General features: G+C 37.0%; 1 protein-coding gene and 1 non-coding gene across 2 annotated transcripts; one reads left to right on the forward strand and one right to left on the reverse strand.

Annotated features, from left to right (window-relative positions):
- Window positions 1–22,900: 22,900 nt before the first annotated feature.
- On the reverse strand, window positions 22,901–23,488 carry LOC127123747 (uncharacterized). Its single transcript, XM_051053948.1, has 2 exons — window positions 23,254–23,488; window positions 22,901–23,208 (listed from the first exon to the last, which is right to left on the reverse strand). The coding sequence occupies exons 1-2, from the start codon at window positions 23,486–23,488 to the stop codon at window positions 22,901–22,903; spliced, it is 543 nt and encodes a 180-aa protein (XP_050909905.1).
- Window positions 23,489–24,031: 543 nt separating this feature from the next.
- LOC127124913 (small nucleolar RNA R71) lies at window positions 24,032–24,138 on the forward strand. Its single transcript, XR_007804389.1, has one exon. It is a non-coding gene; the product is annotated as a small nucleolar RNA R71 (small nucleolar RNA).
- The last annotated feature ends 2,332 nt before the right edge of the window (window positions 24,139–26,470 follow it).

The raw sequence follows: 26,470 nt of genomic DNA on the forward strand, positions 1-26,470 counted from the left end.
ATATATTGGGAGGGGTTCCCCTATTGAGTTATATCCTCACTAGGATGAGTCTTGATTTCAGTTTGCCTCTTTGGTTTGATCCTAAATTGGCCTTCTTGTGGTTGTTTCCTGTGTTTCTCTGCGGTATAAATGAATAATTGCTCAGTAATTAGTAGTTATTCATCTTATCCTCGGCGGAGTCTGTGGTTTTCTACCCTTATACCGGTAGTTGTAAACCTTATTTTCTCCCCTTTGCAGAGTTAATCTTTTTGTTCATCCTAATCGATGATAGTTACTTTTCTGTGGTTTTCTACCCAGTATCCGGTAGATGTAATCCCCTCCTTGACGGTTATCATTATCCAATATTCGGTGTTGATATTCCCTTTTTTGGATAATTTCTCTGATTAGGCAGTTTATCCCCAGCAAGTCATCTTTCATACCAGTTGTCGGTAATGTTTGTTGCTCCCATTGAATGGTCATCATTATATACCTAGTTTTGGTATCCCGATGCCTTTCTTTGTCGGTCGATTTATCCTTTATTTACCCAGTAACCGATTGTGGATAATCTTCCATGCAAGTATATTATCTACGTTCTGACGGTAATAGATAATATATCTCATGCACTCTTTGGTCGAAGCCTTTTGTTCTTCCCTAGTTGAGTAAGATTCGTATCCCTTTGTGGAATCGAATGTCCATCCCGTAATCAAGTTTGCTTTTTGCCCCCTTTTTCCGGATGATGGGTGTTTTGGGAATATTCCCCAATTCACGCTTTGGTTGGTCACCTATTATATGCCCAGTAACCGGCATCCCTGGTGTTCCTTCCTTCTGCTCCCTATTATGACTTTTTTGTCCCCTATGGAGTCAGATTTTTCTGAGTTGAAATATACCTTTCTAGGTCTTCCTCGGATGATTTGGTTGATTGATATCTCTCACCCTTATACCGGTCTCAGATATTCATTCTTCCGGGGCATGTTGTTCTCTCACCCTTATACCGGTGTTCAGATCACACATCCCTTTGAGCTTATTACCCAGTAACTAGTAATACCTCATCCTGTTGCTTCCCCAGGCGATTTTCTGTTGGGGATCTCCCTCAGTTGAGTCCTTAGTGGACATCCCCACCTGAGTCCGGATTTTTATCCGAAGTATCCATTGCGGATAATGTTTGGTTGTATTGGCATATTCCCTAATACATGCATCTTCAAGTCAGCTCGAGTCCTTCCATTGATTTATTTCATGGATTCTCTCCGTGTCTCTCAGCCAGTCTCAAGTCGTGACCTGCTCACGCATTTTCACCCTTTACTCCCCCAGAGTCTTTGTCTCCCTAGTGAGCGTATTACTCCTTTGGATTTTTTAGTTTCTCCGAATTTCTTTTGTGGACGCCTATCCCCACAGAGTTTTTACCATTTGCATGCATACGTATGCATCATGAGGTCTCTTAGGGACCAAAATTCGTCTCTTTGTTATTATTTAAGCCCATTCTACCCCGTCGAGACGAAGACTTTAACCTTCACTTCTCCGGATAGAATGACCTTAAATAGAGGCATCTGTAAGACCCTAATTTTGTCCCTAAGATCCCTCATGGCATCATAACATTGCCTCAAGGATCATTAGCATCTTGGTTCCCTTTGCCTCTTGGGTGGGACTTCTTGAGAGTGATCTGAGATCACCAAGCATGCTTGAATTGTATATCATTGCTTTTCTTATTTTAGTTACTAACCAAAAGCACAAAAATATGTCACTAATATCTTTTGTTTGTAGCTTGAGTAATCACAAGGTTAAAGGCTTCAAGGAGATCATTGGTACAAAGATATGGCCAAGAGGAGATGAAAGCAAGCATGGTAATGGTTCCCAAAGTTCTCATCCATCAAATGTGCCTCCCTAGCATCTCAATTCATCATTTTGATCAAAACAAGTCAAAGGGTTTGAGGTTTGTGCCCCAAAGAAACCCTAATTCATCTGTGCACCACAATGCCTTGCTCTTGAAGCAACCTCGGCCTATGGTCAAATGAAATCAAGGGAAGTTCTTTAATTCATCATTTCATGCTTATTTGAACTTATTTTAGTGTTCTCAATCATCAATTCATCAAGATATGGGTTGTGGACTTGAGAAGTTGATCAGTCAATTCATCTGACTATTTTGAAATGCATTGAGACCTAACTTTTTATGTGTTGGCCAATTGGAGATGGTTCAAAAAGAAAAAATGTTCTTAGGGACAATATGAAAAACTTTCATGTTAATCATAAATTGATTTGAAGCTTGGAAGATCATCTCCCATTCCAAGACATTATAGGTCATTTTGACTGAAACCCTAATTTTAGGTCAACTTCCCAAAGACACAACTCATTCATTTTTTATGACTTTGAGGTGGTATCAAATGCATTGGAAATATTAAGATGTCTACTTCAAATGTTATGTTGAACAAAATTTCAAAATCTCAAAGGAAATACATGTGATAATGCAAGACATTATAGGTCCTTTTGGACCAAATGCATTGAAAGGCAAAAAAGTCCAACTTCAAATGCCCATAACTCATTCATCAAAACTCCAAATGATGCAAAATTTAAGTCCATTTTGATTGTCTTGAAAAGATATACAACTTTGATGTTGGAGGTTTGTTCATTTGAAGCTTACATCATCAAAACAGAAGGGCTTGAACATTGGCCAAATTTAGAAACTTTGCCTTGACATGTTTTGCACCTTGCACTTTAAACTCAAATTTCACCAATTTCCACATCCCAAATGGATTTTTTCCCAACATAACAATTGTTCCTTACATCAAAACCTTTCCAACCATTACTCACATGATCATGTTTGGATTTGGCAAGTGTTAGTTTCGAAGAGGAGAAGTTTTCAGTTCAATTATGCATAACATGTGAGAATTCATTACACAAGCCTTTGCCTCTCAAATTACATGCCCATTTCACTTTGGTATGAGTTCAGATGTCATTTGGCTCTGGTTTTGGGCCTTGTGCATGATCATGCAAGCCCATGCAATGGATATCCAATTCCATGCACACGGATTGCATCACCTTCTCCTTACCATTCCCTCTATAAATAGAAGCTCTATTCCATTCAAATACAGACTGAAATCAACCTGAATTGCTGCAGAAATCAAAACCCAACCTCTCACCAAAGAAGCTAGTTCATTTTTCTCTAAATTTTTCAGATCCAAAATTCAACTACATTTGGTTGAATCCTTGGATCTAAAGCTTCTAAACCTTCATCCTTTACTCCATTGATCTTCTGTTTTGATAAAGAAAGCAAGGAATCGAGCTCAAGCCTCCAGAAATCAAGGTTGTTATGCAACTGGTTTTTTCTTTGAAACTCATAATATATTGACATATTTGCTTGGATCTTGTGTTGGCTGAAGTCCTCTCAATAGAGGCATCATGATTGTGCATTTAATTTTTGAAATCCATTAAGTTCATGATGAACACCACAGAACTTCCATCTCTGATTTCTCTCAATATAGAGATCTAGAGTGGAATTGAGTGGCATAGGGATGATGTACATCATCCCAGCTTTCCAAAGATGTATAGATCGTGCATTTTGGTTAAGATTTGATTGTCTGCAAAATTGGCCGGAATCTTCATGCTCACCGGAGAAGAAGGTGGCTCCGGTGGCCGTGCCATTGCCAGATGTGTTATGGGACCAATTGCATTAGTCTCCAAATAAATTCTAGTTTCTATTTATGATTTTTAATATTTTTTATTTTATCATTTGATATTTTTATGAATTTTCTCTTTTATGGTTGTTTTTAATTCATTTTAAATAGTTTTTGATATTCAAAAAATACAAAAATATTTTCCTAACCTATTTGAATGATGACGGATCTATGAAAAATATTCTCATCAATTTTTTATTGATTTGAGATTTATTTGAGATTTTAGTTCAATTAGGTTATTTATATTCATTTTTAATTGATTAAAAATAGTTTCTGACTTTTAAAAATGCTGAATTTTTTTGTCAAACTTTGTTTGACCTTGTTGAACTTGGGATAAATTACACTGACCTTTCAAGGTTGATTTGATGTGATTTTGAAGTTTGACATTTCCATTATTTTTAATTCAAGTTTATTTTAAAAATGCCAAAAAATATTTTGCTTATTGTTTGACCTCCAATCTTCATCTTATTTCTGATTTATCATTGTTTGACTTTGACTTTCAATGTCATTTGGTCAATACATATAGATAGGTACATCTTATTGCACTTTATGCATTTTGATCTTTCCATTTTCATTATCCATTCTCCATCTCTTTCTTCTTCTTCTTCTTTCTTTTTGATCAATGAGTTGAAGGTTGATAAGTTAGCATTGATTAGGGAGAGTTAATCTTCCTTGATTCAAATCTAATTCATCTTGATCAATTGATCAAGTGAATGGCTTTGCATTAAGGATATGTTGTTTTCTAAATCATGCAAAAGGCTTAAACCAATACAAGATCAATTCTCATTTTCTTTTTTGGCATGGCAAGTTGTTGGAACTTGGTTCACTAATCAAGACTTCTAACTTGTGTTGTTGCCTACATTATTATTGACCGGCCTCAGATAGTTGTGACTTCTACATAAGTCCAATTACGATTGCTTAACATAGCGCTAAATTTGCCTTATGGCACATTAACTACTAACACTAACCATTAACAACTAACATTTACCTTTTGCTCTTTACTTTTATGCAATTTACTATTCTTGCACATATTATCCATTTGCTTTTCTCTTTGCTGACTTGAGCACATGTTTATGTTAATGCCATTTGCCTTTTGCTCACTTGAGCACATAATTGTGTATATATTATTGTGCTTGTAATTTGTTTTGATTATTGTGAACCAAATGCAAAGAAATGGACTTAGTTTCTAGGACTTTCCCTATGCAAAGAAATGGAGAAATGGACTTATATCCAAGGACTTTCCTTATGCAAAATTGGAGTAAAAGGACCTTAATGATGAAGATGGATTAGAAGGACCAAATCTCTAAACTCACTCTTGCCCATCCTTGGTTTACTTCATGAAACTTTTGATGTGTGTGCTTTTGTGCTAGGGGATTCTATGAGCTTAAATTGGAGAAACCATTGCCATGTTCATCCAAAGTGAAAGACACAAGATACATTGAGGATCTCTTAAGAGGCTTGTTTGATGTTTGCTTATGCTTTTTGTGATTGCCTATTCCAAAGGATGGAAGCTACTTGGATCATCTATATGATCTCAAGAGAGGAACTCCATTATGGTTTTGTTTCTTTATCCCTCACCTTTTGCTTTACTTAGGACTTAGCCTTTCTTCTTCTTCACTCCACTCTAACCCAAGCCAAAACCTTTTGTGCAAACATTTAACCATTATTTTCAAACATTAGAAACCTAAGCCTTAGGCTTTTGATTTTCAAACCTTCTTTTCATAACACTTATTTTGAATTGAATCTTTAAGTCAACTTTGACCATTTTTGTATATACTTCTAATTGGTAAACATAACCCATTCAAATGCCTTTTTGTGGTTCCAATGGCCACTTCCTTAATCAAATTTTTCATAACCTTTAGCTATTAGGTTTGAGTTATCCTTGTGGTAGATGTGGTACTCACCTACATCCTTAGTGATGGACAAATGAGTCTTCCATGCTTATTATAGGGTTAACCCCTCAATAGCATGTTGAAGCTATCACATGGTGGATTTGTGGTTTGGTTGAGTTTTCTCCCTTTGATAACAAAAGACCTTAAGGCTTTTAGACCAATCAATTCACCAACTCATTTTGAGATTTTTACCCCGAACTACGAGGTTTTGATCCTAATCTTTTTAAGGTGGTACGTAGGCAATGGGTTTATCCATCCAAACACAAAATATAAATAAACTTGTATATTCTCTTCTCATCTCTTCAATCATGTTTGCACAAGCAAATTTTCACAAAACAACAACCTTACAACAAGTATGAAAAGGGCTCCCTAAGAGTACCTAGGATGTTTTGGGTGCCTAATACCTTCCCATTACATAACCAACCCCCTTACCCAGATCTCTGTTTCTTTTACTAGTTTTTGTTAAAACTATTAGGTTTTTGTTCGCTTTCTAACCATTCCTTTGGATAAATAGAAGTGCGGTGGCGACTCGACTTGTATGATTTACCTTGGATTTAGTCAATATCTCTAATGGTAACGAATACCCCGCTACAATAGTGAGACCTGCGAATTGGTTATGTTGCACTAATTGCAGTAAAGATGGTTTTAGTTCGAAATTGTTGGCAGGAATGAGGGGGTTTACTACACTAGAACTAGGTTCCTCGTCAGAGGGTTGGGCAAATTCCTTAAGAGATATTGATGTTTATATAAAAGAATATCGCGTCAGAGTAATATAAAAGAATATCGACCCCACAGAGACCAAATCATAAATTTATAGATTACTATTGTTACGATGTTTATCTAAGGCGGTACAAAAGAGATATTGATGTCGCAAAATAACAGTAAATAAAGGAAATAATAAATACAGTCCAGATAAAGACAGGTTTGAATGTATTTCACGTCAGTTAAACGATGTTTTGATTGTCTAAATAGAACTACTTATGGGACAATATTTTCTACTCTTGAAAAGAATCCATTTAATAGGAACTGTCGCTTTCGCGTATTCAGAACCGAGTTTACCCTTAAATTAAGGCATTTTATTGTCACTTATAAAAGGTGCACAGAACGCTAAAGTAGTAAACTTATTTTTAAGAAATAAGACTCGTAAACTTAGTTGAAAAGTGATTTTGATTTGGAAAGTTTACCCTAGGAGTTTCCTGATTTTAAATCTATCAACGCGTCCGAAAACAATTTCAAAAATCATTTTTCCTTAAAGTGATAAAAATTCCTAGTTAACTAAGCCAGGGTGCTTCCACACTCCTTGAGTAGTTAAAACTAACCAAGTTTGTTTCAGAAAACTCGAATTAAAAATCAAAACAACCTTTAAAGCATTTCTACAGATTCAATATGTGAAACATCTCTTTAATCGTGATCCTTGCATTCTAACCTTTGAAAGATTTAGCCAGACATGGTAATATAAACAAACACAACGATATTGATCATGATGAAAAGTTGTTTTAGAATGTAAGGCGTAAAGAACAAGTAAAGCGTGTAAAATAATTAAAACGAGCAATAAATATAATGGCGAGAAATTTAAATAAAGTAAAGATAGTGACAGGAATTAAATAAAGTAAAACATGGAAAGAAATTAAATAAAGTAAAGCATAGCAAGAAATTAAATAAAGTAAAGCATGACAAGTAAAATAAATAAAAGCGATTAAATTAGAACCTGCTCCAAACGAAGGCTTTAAATCTGGTACAAGGAAAATAAACCTTTGACTTTGAAGATAAAGACGACAGCAAAATCAAAGTGCTCCAACTCAATTACACTACGGTGCGATAACCCCTCAATGTGACGGGTTACCGCTTTTACAGATGATAATATAGTCTTAGTGTTGTAAACTAAGTTGGATGATTTGGAAATGAACTAGAACGACCTATTTATAGAGGAATTCAGTAGCTTGCAAAGACCATGATGCCCTTCAACTTCTCCTTAGTGGGAACGTGAAATGCAAAGGTGGCGCCCGCCACCCGTTCATGGCGCCCGCCATGTGTGCGAATGGGAAAGTTAATGGGATCGTGGCAGTTACCTCCTAGTTGAGGGTTGATGTGTCATGGCTTCTCCTATAGCGGTCGCCATGCATAACGCCATGTGTACAATATTTGCTGAAAAACCCTAATTTTTGTTCTTTTTGCTTCGTTTCTTCTAAAAAGGTCCTGAAAGAGCTAAATATCTGAAAACAACATAAAAGAGAGCATAAGACAAGCAAAATGGTAATAAAGACCTAATAAACATGTGAAATCCGAGTCAAAAACGCGGTGTGATTCAGTGTGATCAGCATACATCACTAGATGATAGGAGTGGACATGTGTTCCCTTTATACTTTTCAAATTCAGACACTTTGAACTTCATCAGGATCTTCACATTTGGCACTAAACATAACTCAACAACATTTTTCCCAAACAAATCCTTACCCCTCAGTGTCTTCAATTCCTTGTGTAACTCAAGAAACTGATCCTTCATTTTGCCCATTTTCTCGTAAACATCCGGACCCTCAGACGGCTCGAAGTGATAAATGGTGTCCTCTACACGAGGTAAGGTGTGCACAACGGGAGGTGGCACAAACATGACCGAGCTAGATGCCGGCATGGAAGCAAAGGTTGGCGTGAAGCCTTCAGGCATAAAGTTGGATGGAATTCCCCATGGAAATCAGGTGGACATGGCAGGTGCAAAGTGAGCGGCAGCAACAAGCATGGTAGAGGTAGCCATCTCTGAAATAACAGTCCTTAGCGGAGGAGTTACGGGCGTTGGAGAAGATTGGCTCTGAGCAGCCAACACTAACTCCATCATGGCAGTCAATCGGACAATCTCGTCCTTCAACTCTCTATTCTCTTGCTCAAGATGTTCCATGATTCTCAGATGATTGGCGCGAGTGTTATAGCGATGAATCAGCTTGGCTGAAGCACAGAAGAACACCAATGAGACATCTGGCGAAAGAGAAACCTTCTTGTGCAAATGATGCATGAAATGTAATGCTTGTTTATTTATTTCTATTTTCAAGGAACTTGCTATATTATTTGCAAATATATATATATATAACAACAATTGCAACAATTTGATATGACCATAAAAAATCTCTTTTTATTTATATAATTGGAAGGATTACACTGACTACAACTTCAGAAACCAAATAAAAATACAAGAGAAAAGGAGACTAGTCATCCTAAGGATCCCTAACAACCATGTCAGAAGATCTGGCTGAAGATGCGTACTTCCTCCGAATGCGTCGAATCTCAGTTTCAAAAGAAGCCTTCATCTGAGTCTTCTCGAGGACAAGCTGATCAACAATCTTCTTCCAAGCAACGAAAGACTGAGGCATGCTAGAAGATGAAACCTCTGGCTCTCTCTGTCTCTTTGTCACTCGGTCTTCAAGTAGCTCAATAAGTGCATCTTTGTCCTTAGACTCCAACTGCAACTCTTCATGCTTTTTGCGCACAGCACGGAAACACTCTTCCCACATATCCTTCTCTTGCTTCATCTTGGTGAGGGAGTCTTCCAACTCCTCTACATCTTGGTTAGGGAGAGTTAATGGCTCAACCACAACCATAGACATAGGTCTTTCATAAGGATAAGGCATCTTCAACTCCAAAGCTCTCTTCTTCACCCAAAGAGTGTAAGCTTCCAAAGCTATACAATTGCATGGACCAAGCTCGAATCTTCCCTTCCTATGTACATTATGCCAAGCATGCACAATCTTCTGCTTCAAATGTTGGGTATCTTTACCCTCTTGATAGAAAAGACCTTCTAACAACATGTTATTAGGTTTGTCTCTCAAGGGGAACCCAAGTTGATGACGAGCCAAAGCAGGGTTGTAGTTAATTACTCCTTGTGTACCAATGAGAGATACATTAGAGAATTCACCGCAACTATCAATAATGTCCAAACTGCTCAAAAAAGGATCATATAAAACTATATCATCCTTAGTGAGAGACATAAGTCTCTGAGACCACCGTAGACACTATTTGTTCTCCACAAAAGCAGGCGTCTGAGGCAAGTGAGAAATAAACCACTTGTACAGAAGAGGAATGCAACAGACAATGGTTCCACCACCTTTAGAATTCCTTAGATGCAAAGAGAAATACATATCACCCAACAAATTAGGCACATGATTCCCAATCAAGAAAAGTCTAATGGCGTTAACATCAACAAAACCGTCAATGTTAGGGAACAAAGCTAATCCATAAATAAGCAACACAAAGATAGCTTCAAAAGCATCCACACTACTGACTTGAGAAAAAGAAGTAGCTTCCTTGATGAGGAAATCAGATGGCAACCCAAACAATCCTCCTTTCTTCACCCAATGAGCCTCTATCTCAGACTTCTTCAAGTGAAGAGCTTCAATAATAAGATGAGATTTGGGGATCTCTCCCAATCCACTAAAAGGTACTCTACTAGAAACAGGTATCCCTAAGAGATGAGAATACTCCTCCAATGTAGGCACAAGCTGAAAATCTGGGAAACTGAAACAGCGGTAGAGAGGATCATAGAACTGCACTAGTACACTCAAAAGTCCTTTAACCACATCAGCAGACAAGATAGACAAAAGCTTCCCATGGCGTTGTTTGAAGTCCAAGGGATCTAATACAAAAGATGCTAGCTTCCTTAACTCTTTCAATTCGGGACATCTGAAACTGTACTTCTTAGTGTTCCTTCGTCCATAATCCATGGTCTGAAAATATTTGCAAATAATACCTCAGTTCCTTGAAATTTTCGTGTGATGAATGTTATGATGCGCGTGAATGCTTGAATCCAACAATCACAAATAAGGGATCACACACAAGGCAAACAAGCAAAGGTCAAAGGATGAATCAAGTCATTGTCAAGATCAATCATCCATTTTGGTGGATTATGGTTTTCACCTTATCAACACACAAGTTCCATTGATATTGACAAGACTTGATTGGATCAACCAAGAATCAAGGGTTTGTTGTAAGTCACGAGCATGGAGTCTGGGTAAGAACCATCCCAAAGGAGTGAACTAAGGATAAAACCTATAGATCATGTTCTAAAAAGTTCCTAGAGTCTTAATTCCATCTATCGAATATTACAGGTTAAGATGCCTGATTCATCGACCCATAATATTCTCAAGAGAAACTCGTTTAAGTGTAGTATCGCGTAACAACTATTATCAAGTCTACACTTGAACAGTCTCTGTACTACCTCCTAAATAGGCCAAGAGGGGGTAAATGTTCTATGATCCTTAGCTTCTCGGACCCAAATTAGAGATAGTAATGACTAACCACCAATACTTGTGTGACATTTCCAAATCCAAAAGGGTCTCCACTGAGCAGATGGATCTCAAGCCAACTTGTTAAGGACTACTCCACACAAGTCGAACATGACTATACCATCCTCCTATCTTAATTGCACTCAAGTTCGGATTAGAACTTATCTCACCACTCAGAGAACACCAAGAATGACAAGCTGATTATATCACACAAATATACATACATCACATATATACAATTATATACACACAAAAAAGTAGGCTAAACCCACTGGAGACTACTCCCTAGCAGAGTCGCCACTTAATTTTTGTAGCGGTAAATTCATGATCATCAAGCTATGGATAAGCAAGACATCAAATAACAAGAGTCACCGCCGCGTTTTTATTGTTTCCAAGGGAAAAGGGAAAAAGTACGAATAAAACCCAAAAGTAAGAAGTTTTCAAATCAAAACTAATAAAATGTCAGAGATTACAGGTAAGGGGGTTGGTTACACATAGGGAAGGTGTTAGCACCCAAAGTGTCCTAGGTACTCCTAAGGAGCCCTTTTTTGTGTGCATATATATTTTGTACAAAAATGATGTTTACAAACAAATAGAGTGAGAGGATGAGAAAATAATTCATTAATTATATTTTTGTGTTTCACAAGACCTTCGGACTTGTGCCTACGTACCAACATAAAAATGAGGGTAAGTTTGAAAGGCACAAAGGCCTGAAAATGGTTTGAATGAGTTAGTTCTTTTTTGGCTTTTAAAAGTTTAGGTCAAGTATAGTTAAGTCTATTTACAAGTTTGATTAAGAAAAGAAGTTTGAAAATGCGATGGCAAAAGGCCAAAGTTTCTAGTTTGCAAAGTGGTCAAAATTTAGAAAATAACAAGTTCAAACAAAGAAGTTTTTTTTAAAGGAGGAAGAGATTTTGAAATTAAAGAAATGGGGAGGATATGAAGAGACTAATCCTATGCACAAAATTAAAAGTTAAGAGTAGAAAAGATCTGAGCGATGGGTAGCAATCAATGGGCAAGAATGCTATATAGAAACCCCAAATTCCCTTGGACATTAGAATCAAGCAACAAACAATGCATACAATTATATCAATCTTGAAGAGCAAGGTATCAAATAAAGATAGCCACATCCAAGCTTAGCCATTCCACGATCTTCTTCAGATTAAGCCCATGTTGCAGATCTCCCTCATTAATGAAAATCTGAGGAATAAAAGTTAAAATAAAAAAATCAAAAGAACGTGGACCACTTGATCTCCCTCATTAATTGAGGTGGCAGATCAAGTGGTCTGAAACGAGCGTTCCACCAAACACACGAGTCAGCGCGCTGCACCAAGGGTAATCACAATGAGCGCTCAGGATTAAAACATTTTGAAAGGATCATGTGGCTGGGAGACGTTCGAATGTACCGCCGGAGCCAGAGCTCCGGTCTTCTTCTCCGGTGGACCTCACCGGACTGGTCCACCCTCAACCATCACCAAAATAAAAAAGGAGGACATGATCTGAAAGAAAAAATGGCGTAGAGCACGAATCTGACCTCAATTTTAACTAACTCCACATATATAGAAAGATATGAGGAATTGAATTTTGAGGTGTGTCAACTGAGTTGCTTCGATTTGACCTCTAAGCAACTCAATCTTCTTGCCTACATTGGTAGGACTTCAGACAACCAAAGATCCAAGAGAATCGATGAGAATTGAGTGAGAATCAAAGAGATGAAGTTTTCTGATTATTACCTTAAATGTTGTGCAGAACTTGAGGTTGCTTGCTTCAAATACGATCTGATCCCACTTGAGAAGCTTGCAGGGAGTGGTTAGCAATGGTTCAAGGCTTTGGATCCTAGAGTTCTTGAATCTCCAACAGTTGAGATTCAAACTTAATTTTTAGATTGAAAATTATCAGGTTTTCCTTTAGAATGAGAGGGTTTCAATGGGGGGGGGCAAAGTTGGCGCGCAAGGTGTGCTTCAAATGAGCTCAGAGGCCATGTATTTATAGAATTTGGGATTGATAATTGCACACTTGAAAATTTGCTAAATTTGGAAATGTGATGCACAAGCTTGCATGGGCGTGTACAGGCCCATGAAGCAATTCATTTTGATCTAATTGCAACTGTACTGAAGTTCAAATGATGCTTGATTGGCAAGGCAAGGTGAAATGGAGTTTTGGACATTTGATTTCCTCCAATGGTGTAGCTCTTTTAAAGCCATGGCAACCCTAGCAAACTTCATCCAAAATGCATGAACTTGGGTTCTTTGGAAAGTTTGGATCAAGGGGAACAAGTTTGATGTTGAATTTTTTTTAATTTGGAGCTTGGATCATTGTGAATTTGAAGGTGGGAGTTTGGAAATTTCAACATGTTGAAATTTTTTCTAAGTGTCAAGCCATATATCTCAATATTCCATCTTGCTTAACTTTTTATGTGAGCTTTAAACGAGAAAAGTGTCTTCATCAAAGTTGTAGCTCTTTCAAATACCTTAAAAATGGTCACAAATTTCATGTAATTTGGATTTAGAATGATTGAGTTATGCATTTTTGAAGTTTGGAAAAATCACTTATTCAATGGTATAGGTAAAAAATGACCTATAATGTACCCTCATATCACATGCTCATAAAAGTTGAATTAGCTCTTACTCCAAACACCAAAGTTGAAGTAGATATATTTAATTTGATTATGAAACTTGGAAATCTTTCATATCATAAAAATTGAGCAGGTTATGGCCTTGGGAAGTTGACTTTCAAATTAGGGTTTAGACAAAATGACCTATAATGTTTCAACATAGAAAATGATTTTCCAAGCAAAACTAGCTCTAGATCTCAATGTGAAAGTTGTTTGGAATGTCATTTAGAGTAACATTTATCTTGGCATCATTTTCATATGGTGAAAATTGTAGGAGATAGGGCCTAGGGAGACCCAGTTTTGATCAGATGAATTCATCTGGTCAACCACCATCAACCAACTTGCTAACCTTCAATTCTCTTGACTTTCTCGGCTCATGGTAGATCATATATGCATAAGATGATGAATTTTGAAGTGTCCCTTTAGAAATTTGATCAATTGGTGAGATAGCTTGTTGGAGAAGTTACTCAAGATACCTAGTTAAACTAGGGTTTTCAAGGCAAATCACTTCCAAACTCTTGAAGAATACTTGATCAATATAACATGTAGGAATCAATGGAACTCATATATGATGATTATAAACATTCTTGGATCAAATCATGGGTATGCTCTTTGTCATGAGGGTCTTAAACCCTAGATATGAACTTGATAAAATCAATGTGATCATGCCCTACCTACAAAAGAGTTAGGCATATGCAAAGACATATTTTTGGTATTTTGGTTAGTAAAATGATAATATACAAGTATGATACAATCACATGGTGCTTTGTGATCTCTCCCAAAACAAACCCAATAAGAAAGGGGTAAGGAGGATGCCAAGGTATGATCCCAATGCTAGTGCTTATGATGAAATTGCATGAGGGATCTTAGGGTCAAAATCGGGGTCTTACAGTTCCCTAAAAACAAAACAAAACCCATGATTAAATTGATCAAAAGCAATTTTGATTAATTAAATCCTTTGAACTTATATAATCCCACAGTCTAAATTGAGTGATCAAAAGACCATTGATCACTTAATAAGACTTTTCTTCCAAGCTGTGGAGCTCAAGGCCTCAAGACAAGATCTTCAATCAAGGCATCCTCAATCATACCAAACAACGGATTTCAAGCACATCAAAGGTGGAAACTATAAAAACTTGTTAAATCAAAGTTAGAACCGTGTGGCACGAGCCTTAATCAATAGAGAAGGAGTGGGACTGGAGTATTCATACCGCCATTCTGAGTATCTTTGGGTATGGGACGTATGACCTAGCGCTCACCGTATTCACCTATATTCATATACTTTAGCATAATTCTAATCATACGATTGATAAGTTTCTCTCCCTTCACAAAGCATCATGCAACAAACAAGGATTGCATCAACAACTTATCAATCATGAATCGAGTTGTATGATACGAGCCTTAAGCAATAAAGAAGGAGTGAGACTGGAGTATTCCTACCCCCATTCTGAGTATCTTTGGGTATGGGACATATGACCCAGCGCTCATCATATTCACCTCTATTCATAGACTTTAGTGCAATTCGAATCGAACGATTGATAAGGTCTTCATCATCAATACAAGAGCAACTACAAAGATTCTCCTTTATCCACTTGAAAGTTAAGATGAGAATTACATGCCATGAGCCTTAAGTAGTAAAGAAGGAATGAGACTGGAGTTTTCCTACACTCATTCTGGATATGTTTGGGTGCAATACGTTTGGCTCGTTGCTTATCGTGTCCACCTTTACTCATAGACTTTAGTGTGATTCTTATCCAACAACTATCAAGTCTATTCATTCATTCCATTCAATCATTCCATCACTCCATTCTTTTGCCTCCATCATCTTGTTTTCATCCCTAGAAGGCTGAACTACGAAAGCTTTGATTTCCTCATTGCACAATGAGGATACGTAAGCAGGAGAATTCAGATTCTTCGCGAGCTATCTTATTTATGAATCTATCTTATCTATATCTTATTTATGAATCTACCTTCTATATACCATGGATAATTCTCCATTCATGCTAGCAATACCATCTTTTTAAGATCAATCATACTTCTCCTTAGACTCCTTGTCTATCCTGCTAGGACGATAACGACAGTCCACCTCCTCGATCGAGAGTTGTTTGGCCCCTAACCCAAACATTTAATTCATTCTTTTTCGGCTAACACGCCACTTTACTATTTGATTAAGAGTTTATCCTTCTCTTGGATTCAAGATACTATCCTGATTTGATCTCGAATTGTTGATTCCCCAGCAAGTGATACACCACTTCTTGCACTCCAGTACTACAATCATTCCTTGAAGATATGTTTGTCTTGTGAGTCCCCGTTGCTTAGAGAAATCTCTCTCTTTCTACTCTCGTAGTTCCGAGCTACGATTGCTCTGATTTTCTCATTGCACAATGAGAATACGTAGGCATGAGGATGTGAATCCTTGGCGAGCATACTTCTAATTATTCTTCCTTCGCATTAGGGCACCATCCATATATTTCATAATTCATTATCTACCTTCGATCATAAATCGTTCACCCAGTGACATACTGTCCTTTTGACATCAAAATACAATTTCTTTGGAATTCCATATACACCCTTTTAGGACGCCTAACGAATAGTCCGCATTTCTACCTAGAGTTGTTTGGGCAAACAACCCCAAACACTTAATTCCTTCCTTTTTAGTTAACACCCTGTAGCGGTTAAAATATGTTTCCCTACATGGTAGAAATCTCATTTCTCTTATGGATTCTAATACACTTTCACCTTTCGGTTTCAAACAATACTTCTTCAGTCACTTATCTTCAAATACTCATTTTTGTGACTTCGGTCACTTCATTCCGTTCATATCCATGATACATTCATATACTACCTTCATTCACCCCATGTGATATACCTATTCTTTGAGCCAAACACACTACCTCTTTGTGCTCCATCTTGTACACCCTTGTGAACCAAGAGTTGTTTGTACCTTAACCGAAACACCTAATTCCTCTTTTTTTTATTGTTCCAATACAATGATACAAGTTCTATGCGCCCACACCTGTTAGTTCATACGTGTTTTCTCCTGGGTTCATCTTTTCACCCTTGTTGGAGTTCAAAACATTATTCTTTGGTTCAGACCATATTTCTATCACACTTCCTTTCATCTCCCACCATCAGTTCTTCGAACTACGGAGCTCTGAATTCCTCATTGCACTATGAGGATACATAGGAATGAGGGCCCCAATCCTCACTGAGCACTTTATCTATTTTCTTTCCTTTCCCTTATTCTTCCCCGAGTAATCTTTAGATATAACACCTATTCAAGCGAGAAAATTAAAAGGGTTCCCATGGAGTACCATGGATGTTTGGGGTGATAATACCTTCCCCTTGCATAACCGACTTCCTTACCCATCATATCTCTTTCCTCCAGGTTTTATCGATGTTTTCCCTTCCCTTTGAGGATAAATAAAGTTCGATGGCGACTCTGTTGTATGTTCGAGCGTGCGATACGTTCGGGTATATTTCCGCTAGCTTCACATAAGAAGATTGTTCTTGGTGATTAGGTTAGAACCCATTGTATAAAAGTCGAGATTAGGATTGTACAAAAGTTCTGAAAATAGTGAAATCTCTTACTACGTAAGAGGTTTGGATGTACTTTTGGATTGTGAGGGGAACCTAAATAATTATCGGTGTTCTTTATTTTACACATTTACTTCTTTAATCACTTATCGCATCAAGCAAAAAAAGAAAGATACACCATACAAAAACCAGATAACTTTTTTAAAAAGTCTTAATTCACCCCCTCTTAGGCATACTCATAACTTACACATACAACTTCAAGAGATTGTCCCTCATACTGTCTGAGAAACCTTTCTCGATTATCTCACTTACACTCATTAGATTGTTTTTCATGCTAGGAACATACCAAACATCCTTGATCAGAATAATTTTGCAATTCTTCAATCTGACCTTGACTTTTCTCATTCCTTCAGTATTCAGATACTTATCATCAACACATCTGATTTTTCTCCTCTTTCTAGAGTCAAAATTAATCAATCATAATTTTTTTTCCAGTTAAGTGATTTGACTAGTTAGTGTCCATATACCACCAGTCTACCAAATATCCACCATTAGACTCAGAAGCCATCAATATCACAAGTTCATCATCAGAATCTCCTCTGACTATATTTGCTTCTTCTGATTTCGTTTCTTTGTTTGACCAACAATCAACAACAAAGTGACCAAACATCTTACAATAGTAACATTAAACCTTCTTCTTGTAAAAATCTTGTTTCCCTTATGATGTTTCTTCTCATCAAAGTTGGAGACTTTTGACTTTTGACTTCTGATAACCACCACCATGTCTCTTATTGGCCTCTAACAAAAACTACTTCTGATTCTTCTTACCAGAATATGCTTTTAGAGTCTGCTCTACCTCTATTTTAGAGGTTCTCTCAGTCAGACGCAACTCTTGTGCCTCTAGACTGCTATGCAACTCTTCAATTCTGATGGTGCTCAGATCCTTAGAATGTTCAATTGCTACAACAATGTAATCAAGCTGAGGAGTAAGTGATCTCAATGATTACTTGTTCAGAAAGAGTCTCTCCACAAGATTTCATCTTATTTGTAATAAGAATCACTCTGTAGATGTAATATGGTATTGTCTCATTGTTCTTCATGTTGAGATTCTTATACTGCTTACGCAGAGACTGAAGCTTCACCTTCTTTACTGATGCATCACTTTCATAACAAGTACCAGTATGTCCCACACAGCCTTCACCATCGTCGAATAAACGATCTTGTCAAACATATTCACATCCATACACTGATGGATGTAGAACAAAGCTTTCTAAGTCTTCTTCCTCAACTTTCTATATGTGTTACTTTGTGCTTCAGTGGCATCTGCTGCATTCGATGCATAACCGTCATTGACGAGATCAAGAATATCTTGAGCTCCCAACAACACACACATCTGAATCATCCATCTATTTCAATTTTTCACATAAAATACTAGAAGCTCTGTGTTCAAGCTATCGTTTGCACCGTTCATCTTCGACCTTGTGCAAGAATTCACTCAAATCTCACCAAACACTCGTGTTTCTCAATCCCTCAGAATCAAGAAATATGATTCTGTTACGACTCCGATCGTAAACTCAACACGAATTAAAGAAACAAAATCAATCACACACGCCTCATGCACACTTGTGTTTCCCTTTATGTTTCTCGTGGATCTAAACCAGAACTTTAGATACCATTTGTTAGTGCATAAGAGAAAAGAGATGAAGATGATGAAGATGGAAGAGAGGGAAGAGAGAAAAGTTGTGACTAACCTTTTGAATTGAAAATTCTTTTACAATTGAAAAGGATTCCTAACATACTTAAACCAAATTTTAGCTTATATAGACCAGCTAAATAAAATTCAAATATAATCTAAATTACATCTAAATAAAATTAAAAATAATTACAATCTATAGTCTTTTGTATTTGTGTTATCAATTTGTCAAATTATCATAAAAATATCGTCTTCAACAAATTTTTGATTTTAGCTATAAATATATCTTAAGACAAGAAGAATATCACATCCTAATATTTGACCAGAGGCATATATCAACTATTCTCGAGCAGGAAAAATAAAAAGCAATTATGCATGCATCTAGGAAATTACTTAGTGGCAACAAGACCCCGAAAATTGGAAGAAAATGTAAACGTGTCGGAAAATGTTGGAAGTGAATCAACAATGAACAAATTTATTCGTATCACTGTATCAGAGATTGCTAGCTACTAGTATGTGGGACACCGATCTAGAGGACTTAATGCGGTTGTTATATCATTAAAAGAAAAGTCAAAATATTGGTGAAAAATAAGAGTTAAATTTATCAACATTATTCTATTATTCTAGTTGACTTTTATTTTTTAAGTTTTTTGCGATTCCATAATTAATATAATTGCAACAAAAAACATTTTAAAATAATACTAATTTTTAATGTTTAAGATGATATTTATCTATTTATTTTTGTAAACAAAGTTATTTAATAATCACAAAAACTCATAAGATTTTAAGTTGGAATCCAAGACAAAATATCTAGTCTAATAATATTGGAAGCTATAAGTTGAGTTAATCTAATAGAACATTATTATATATTATTATATGAATTCCGAAAAATGTTAGGTATGGCATGAAAGTTAAACTATTAATTTAAAAAATGCATAAAAATAAAATAAATAAAGATAAAGTACGTAAAATAGTTTTGATTAATTGAAAATTATAATTTTTTAAATATATAAAGTCTCATTTATAAAAATTGGGTCAGGATTATCCAATTTAGAAGGTGTAATTTTCTTTTATCATTTTTTCATCATTTTGATATCTAAATTATTTATTTTCCAACCAATCATATATGCATGCGAGTCTAAATTATGTTGGACTATCATTATAAATTAATCACTAGAAACCAAGTACTATAGCATAAATCTACATGTTGGGCTCATATCCTACTTCGGGGGACCCAGGGAGTTCGGATAATACCTAAGTTGTCAAACTTTCTCAATGCCCCTAGTTTTAGCCTTTCATTCCTCTAACTCTATATACTTTCCTGATTTCCTCATGACCGAAGCTTCTCACAAAAAAACTTTGTTGCACCTTCCTAGTTCGGGAAAGGCTTTGAAAAAATGGTCTTTTGAAAAGAAAAATACAGAATTAACTAAAGAACAAGAAAAAGCATAAACATAAACACACAAGAAAGAAAATAAAAAAATAAAATAAAAGCAAAGAAGTACCCCCCCCCCCCCCCCAAAACTTGAACCAAACAGTATCCTCAATGTTTTAGCGCAAACAAGAGGTAGTGAACTCATAAAAACCTTACACTCGGGAGGTGGGAAGCGCAACATGAGTTGTTGCAACATCACTTGGACATTATCTAAGACTACTCCTTGCCTTGTTTGCTCACCCTTCATGCCATTAATTTTTGGAATTAACCCACTACCACCTATCCTGATTTTCATTTGAAGACCCGACTTCATTTTGGGTAGGAAGTGTGGATGGGGGAATAATATCCTCTTCCATTGCGGTACCTGCAACATGGTTAGTAAAATCAGACTCGCCCTCTTCCTCGGATGAGTTACCCGGGGAGGGGATGCCCACTTGGCAGAGCCAACTATTTGCAATATCAATCCTTATCTTTCTAGGATTAGGCAAGTCAAGAATGACCTTATTATTGAGCATCATCATGTAGGTATTACCGTCCATGGAAATCATACCTTGATGCACAAGGGCATCCATATCAACTTTATTCCTTCTCTCAATAATACGGTCCTCAACCAAGTTAAACTCAAATTCAAGGTGCTCGGAATTTGGGTAATTGTTCCCTCCACCAAAATGCCTTTAGTATCTGCACGAGCAACCTTTCGCAAATAGTTGGCCGCAAAGGTGGCGACGTTAAGGACAACATTATTAGTCATGCAAAAAAAAGAATAAAATCTCCCTTTGGGAGGCCACACCGATTTTATCACCTCGTCCGAACAAGGTGAAAGTAAGTGCCTTTTGGGCGTACCGGAAGCATGGGTTTTGGATGGTGGAGGCTTTCTCCCCGCGACAGTATAAGAGCGATTGATGGAAATAGCACGCCAAAAGATCTTAACATCAAATTTTTTGGGACATATCCTAGCCCATAGATAGGCAATTGGAGGATGTGCCTCAACTCTTCCACACTCAATTCTTGGTTTTGGTTAAAGAGGCAGAACTTGATAGTACTATAGTAGTACCTTGTGCCATTAATCCCCTTATTTCGCACAATTTGAAATCCAATGTACTTAAAAATTCAAGAGTGGCGCGCTCATAGGTTGGCGCTTCCCTTTGCATAAAATCAAGCAACCCTATAGAGTGGAACATTCTATCTAATTCGGCTTTAAGACCAAGGGTAGAGACAGTTCTTTCGCACATGTACCTTGATAGCGTGATTTTCCACTTCATGAGAGTGGAGTACTGCTTGGCTTGAGTGTCGTCCTCGAAGATGATTTTGTGAGGGTTGGAGGATCTAGTGCTTCCTCTCTTGCGAGACCTTAATGATTCCGCAACTTTCTTGCCCTTATCGCTCCTCTTGGGTGCCATTGTTGGTTGAAGTTGAAAAATTTGAAGTGAGTGTTTTGGAATTTTCGTGCACGGGAGTATGATTGGGGTGATGGTTGATGAAGGTTTTGTGATGGTTGTTTAGGATTTGGGGTTTGGAAGTGGTTAAATGTGAGAGATTTTGTTGGGTGACAATGGAGTAATTGGTGATGATTGGGTGTGACAGAGGTGTGTGAGGCCTAAATAAATTTGAAAAAGTTTGACTTTTGGTCTGCTGGCCTTGCTACAGCTGCCCGTAGCAAGGCAATTATTCTTATGGGATGTTGGATTTTAGGGTTTTATGGTAAGGGGATGCTACGATCCATAGCACCTGTTACGACCTCCCGTAGCAAGCCCTTGGTTTTTATATGGGAAATTTTATTTATTTGTGTTTTGTGGGATCCTTCCGGGAACGGTTCCTTAAATTTTTTTCTCGACTTTTTTCAACATTCATCGTGAGTTATGCTTCATCTTTGTGAGCTTTTTATTAACTGAAACATAAAGAAAATAACAAGAAAAGAAATTTGTGAGAAAAGTGTGGGTTGCCTCCCACATAGCGCTTTGTTTAAGGTCGTTTGGTTTGACCACCTACACCCTCAAACTCAGGAGGGTGCTTCCTTCAAGTTAGAGTCCTTAGCATCTCCATTAGCTATTTCGAGACCCAACTAACCCTAGTCATCCATGCCATGCGTCTTTCTTCCTTTTTCTCCTTCCTATGCCGAGGCTCATATTCTTGGTCTGGTTTTTCATGGACCTTCTATTTAACTCCTTTCTTCTCCTTAGACTTACTCTTATTCAACCCTAGACGAGGTTTATGATTTTTGGATTTCTTGTCTTTCACAACAGGTGCTTCAAAGCCTTGGTTAGTGGGAATGTGACTCTTGTCCAAAACTCCTCCATAAACATTCGCTTTAGTGTTATCTTTCTCGACTTTAGAGCTATCAAGTAAAAACTCTTCCAACTTATTGGTAGGAAAAGGATTGATGCACTCTCTTGAACCTAATTGGTGATCAGATCCATCAAAAAATAAGAATCCCTCAATGAACGATTTTTCAAAAGCTTTGCTGGAATAAATTCAATCTTTTATTCTCCTACCTCAAAAGTCAACTTCCCTCTCTTGACATCGATGATGGCTCTCTCCGTAGCTAAGAAAGGCCTACTTAAGACTATCGAGATTTGGAAATCCGCGTTGATGTCCATTATGACAAATTCTACTGGCACATAGTACTCTCAAACTCTCACTGGAACATCCTGTAACACACCTATGGGGTACTTAACCGATCTATCTACAAGTTTCAGAGACATATTAGTCGGTTTCATCTCCCCCATAAATCACAATGAACTCTCTCAAAGTCCATGGTTCCTATTTGACAAGGGATAAGGAAACTCCCCGAATATCTAAGCATAGGGATCACCATATTTTAAATCACATCACTACTATCAAGAGTCATAGCCATAATTTCATGGTCCTCTAGCTTCCTTTTATTGGAAATAATTTCTTTCAAGAACTTAGCATAAGAAGACATTTGAGTTAATACCTTAGTGAAAGGCACATTGCGATGGATCTTTTTAAGAAGTTCCATGAAATTTTTAAACTGGGTTTCTACTTTGTCCTTTTCAAGCCTTTGTGGGAAAGGAGCAACAAGTTTAAAGGGAGGAGGAGCAACATATGGTGCTTCCTTCTCAACCTCTTTAACAACCTCCTTTTCAGGTGGTGTTGACACACTCTCTTAAAATTAATCTACTTTCTCTCTAGAACTACCTACTAGCTTACCACTACGAGTTATTGCATCATTCAAATGTCCCTTGGGATTTTGTTCTGGTTGCCCCGAAAATGACCCGGAAGGGACTAAGGTAGAAGCTTGTTGCTGAAAAACTTGGGAGAATTGAGTCTCCAACATTTTTTTATGGCTGGAAACATTGTTAATCTTAGTGGCCAACTGCCTAAGCGCCTCATTGGTGAGGAGGTCTTGATTTATAAATTCATTGTTTTGACGAGTTTGCGTCATTATAAAGTTTTTAATAAAAAGTTATAAGTTGGATTTCTTAGGCTCAATTGGCATATATTTTTAGGAACCTGGTGGTCCTATAGCTTGCTAGAGATTGTTGTTTCTATAAGATAAATTTAGTTGATCTTACCATCCCGGGTTATAGGTGTTAGATTATGGATTATTCCACTAGTTTTTGTTCACAAAATTGGCATTTTATTGGGTGGATCCTCCAACAAGGATCATTTGGCAATCTCTATCAGTGTGCCCATTGATTCTGCATATATCGCAGTAGAGAACGACATGGGCAACATAAGAAACATGGGCAAGAGTTACATGTGTGGAAGGTGCAATGCTTAAACTATCTATCTTTTTGTAAATGGCATCCACCTTAGTGTTCATATGATCAAACGTATTAACCTCATAAAGACCACCGGTCTTAGGAGTAGACTTAGCGGCAACATGTCTCTGCTCATTAGGGCTCCGCCAGAAGCCGCATCTAAGGTCATCCTTATGGAGTAAAGGAGGCATATATAAAATGTATGGATAATCATGCACTTCTCAAGTCCATGAAAAGGGAATAGTCTTAACAAATACTTATAACGCTCCCACGTGTCAAACACTGATTCTCCATCTTCTTGTCTAAAACTATTAATCTCATTCCTAACTTTAGGTCGTTTTGCTTGGCGAAAAGTACCACGCAAGAAAGGTTGTTTTCAACTGAGTTAATAAGTAATTGAATTGGCAGGCAAGGATTGAAGTCAAGCTCGTGCACGATCTCTCAAAGAAAAAAGGAAAAGATAGAGGCGGATATCACTGTTGTGAACGCCATTAGCCTTAACAGTACCATAATTATAAACAAATATAGAAAGATGAAGGTTTGGATTTTCATACGATAACCCGGAAAATTGATTTGTTGCACCATACTGATGAAAGAAGGTTTCAATTCAAAATTATTTACCACAATCGGCGGGTGCACAATACTAAAATGTGGTTCCTCTTCGGTAGGAATCGTGTAATCCATAAGAGGCTTAATGCCAACTACTAGATCAGCCATGGCTTGTTGCCTAAGATTTCAGTTTCTCTTACATAAGAAACGCTCGATTTTATTTACAGGTTCGACTAAATTCCCAGCATAACGAGTTCTTCGCATACAAGAGCAGCGAGAACTACAGAAAACTAAGCACTTTAAAAGAATCAAGAAAAAAATAAAGCTCTAGTGTATACTACGATAAACAGTAATTCAATATCAAATGCAATTGGTTCCCAGCAACGGCGCCAAAAACTTAACATGCTGCAAGTGCACGACTGTGTGAAGTAGTAAAAATTATCAAACCATAGAGACCAATGGTTTAAGTAACAAACTGTGTTCTATCGATGTATATCTAGAGGAATCAATACTTTTAGATTTGGTAAAAATAGCTTAAACAAAAATCACTTACAAGAAAACAACTTTATTATAAAAACACTTAAATCTCAATGGAGGCAAATATGACTTATGGTTATGGTTCTCACTCTGACACATTCATACAATCCAAGTCACTTCTATTATGAGAGTTTTAACATGATTTATAGAAAATAGATAACATGGGAAACACCTACTTTCTCCATCTTGTTGCCCTACCGATGAGGAATAATCATTTGGCTTTCGCCTAACCATATTATTCATCAAGGATTCGCTACTTTGGCTAGGCTAGAAAACTTTCTCAAATTCATCCAAGCGCTTTTTCTGCATTGGATTTGTTTGTTTAAAAACCTGTGCTCCGGTAGCGACACATAGCCTTTCAGAATACAGTCAGTACCTGAGAACACTTTACTTTCGTACAAGAATTGGAATGCATGAACTTAGGTATTAAAATAAATTTGGACAAATAACTCTCTTAAACGGACTACTCACTCATGAGATGATCCTCATAACCCCTAGTCCCTTGTGGACTACTCACTCATGGTGAGGGAAAACATAATCCAATCGATGTTCACAGATGAATTAATAATAAACAAATGAATTAAATAAGAAATTGTAATGAAAACCAATAATAAAACCTGAATTGATAAGATTTAATATAATGCTCCAATAGATACTTAAGTGCAGACATAAATAGAATACATAGAAATTTCAGAAAAATAAAACTTCTTTTCTTTTTTAAAAGTCACAACCAACTATTAGTTTTATAGAAAAACCTAAACTTGGATGGAAATCTCCTTTGTTCAATGGTCATTACATCAGAATATATCAATCTAAACATGCCAAAGTTCCAAAAACATGAGAATCGGTTTAAAAAGGGAAAGAATCAAAAGATGTGTCGCCCACCTGCTATGGCTCGTAGCAACTGCTCTGACCCGTAGCAACGACTACGGATGGCCATAGAAGGCATCTAATTTTTGTACTAGAATTTAATAGTGGAGGACTTTTAGGGCTTGGCTGCTACGACCTATAACAGCTCTCTGGATTTTTTATGAGGATTTTTTTACTTTTAATGTTTTTCCACGCTTTGCTCGTTTTCAATCCTTTTTCACAACCAATACTCCTTAGACCCTAAAAATAGAAAGAACATGCTATCGAAGCATAAAATATGGTAAATGGAAACAAATCAGAAAAAAAGCGGTAAAATGCTAATTAAAAACAACTAGTAAAAGTTGTACAAAAACCACTTATCAATTAAGGAGTGGCCAAAAAGGCAAGATCTCCACCCCCATAGGGCTAAAAATCCAAAGGCTATTAAGGACAAGGATACCATTGACCTGCAGGTTGATATCCCATATAGATATAAAAGGGTCACCACCTCAAGGAACCATTTCATCAATACCTTCATGGATCAAGGTCGTTCGTTCTCTCTAGAATGAAGACTTAAATGCTAAGATATTTGTATGCAAGCATGTCGACTTCCCATTTAACTTCCCTAACAACCACATGATGGTGAAACAATTAGGGGAGGAACATATGTCTAACTTGGTAGAGACCTACCTCTTGAGAGACCTTCAATAAACATCATTCTTTGGGCG

This window comes from Lathyrus oleraceus, chromosome 2, assembly GCF_024323335.1.
Source record: "Lathyrus oleraceus cultivar Zhongwan6 chromosome 2, CAAS_Psat_ZW6_1.0, whole genome shotgun sequence".
In the NCBI taxonomy this organism is placed as follows: domain Eukaryota; kingdom Viridiplantae; phylum Streptophyta; class Magnoliopsida; order Fabales; family Fabaceae; genus Lathyrus; species Lathyrus oleraceus.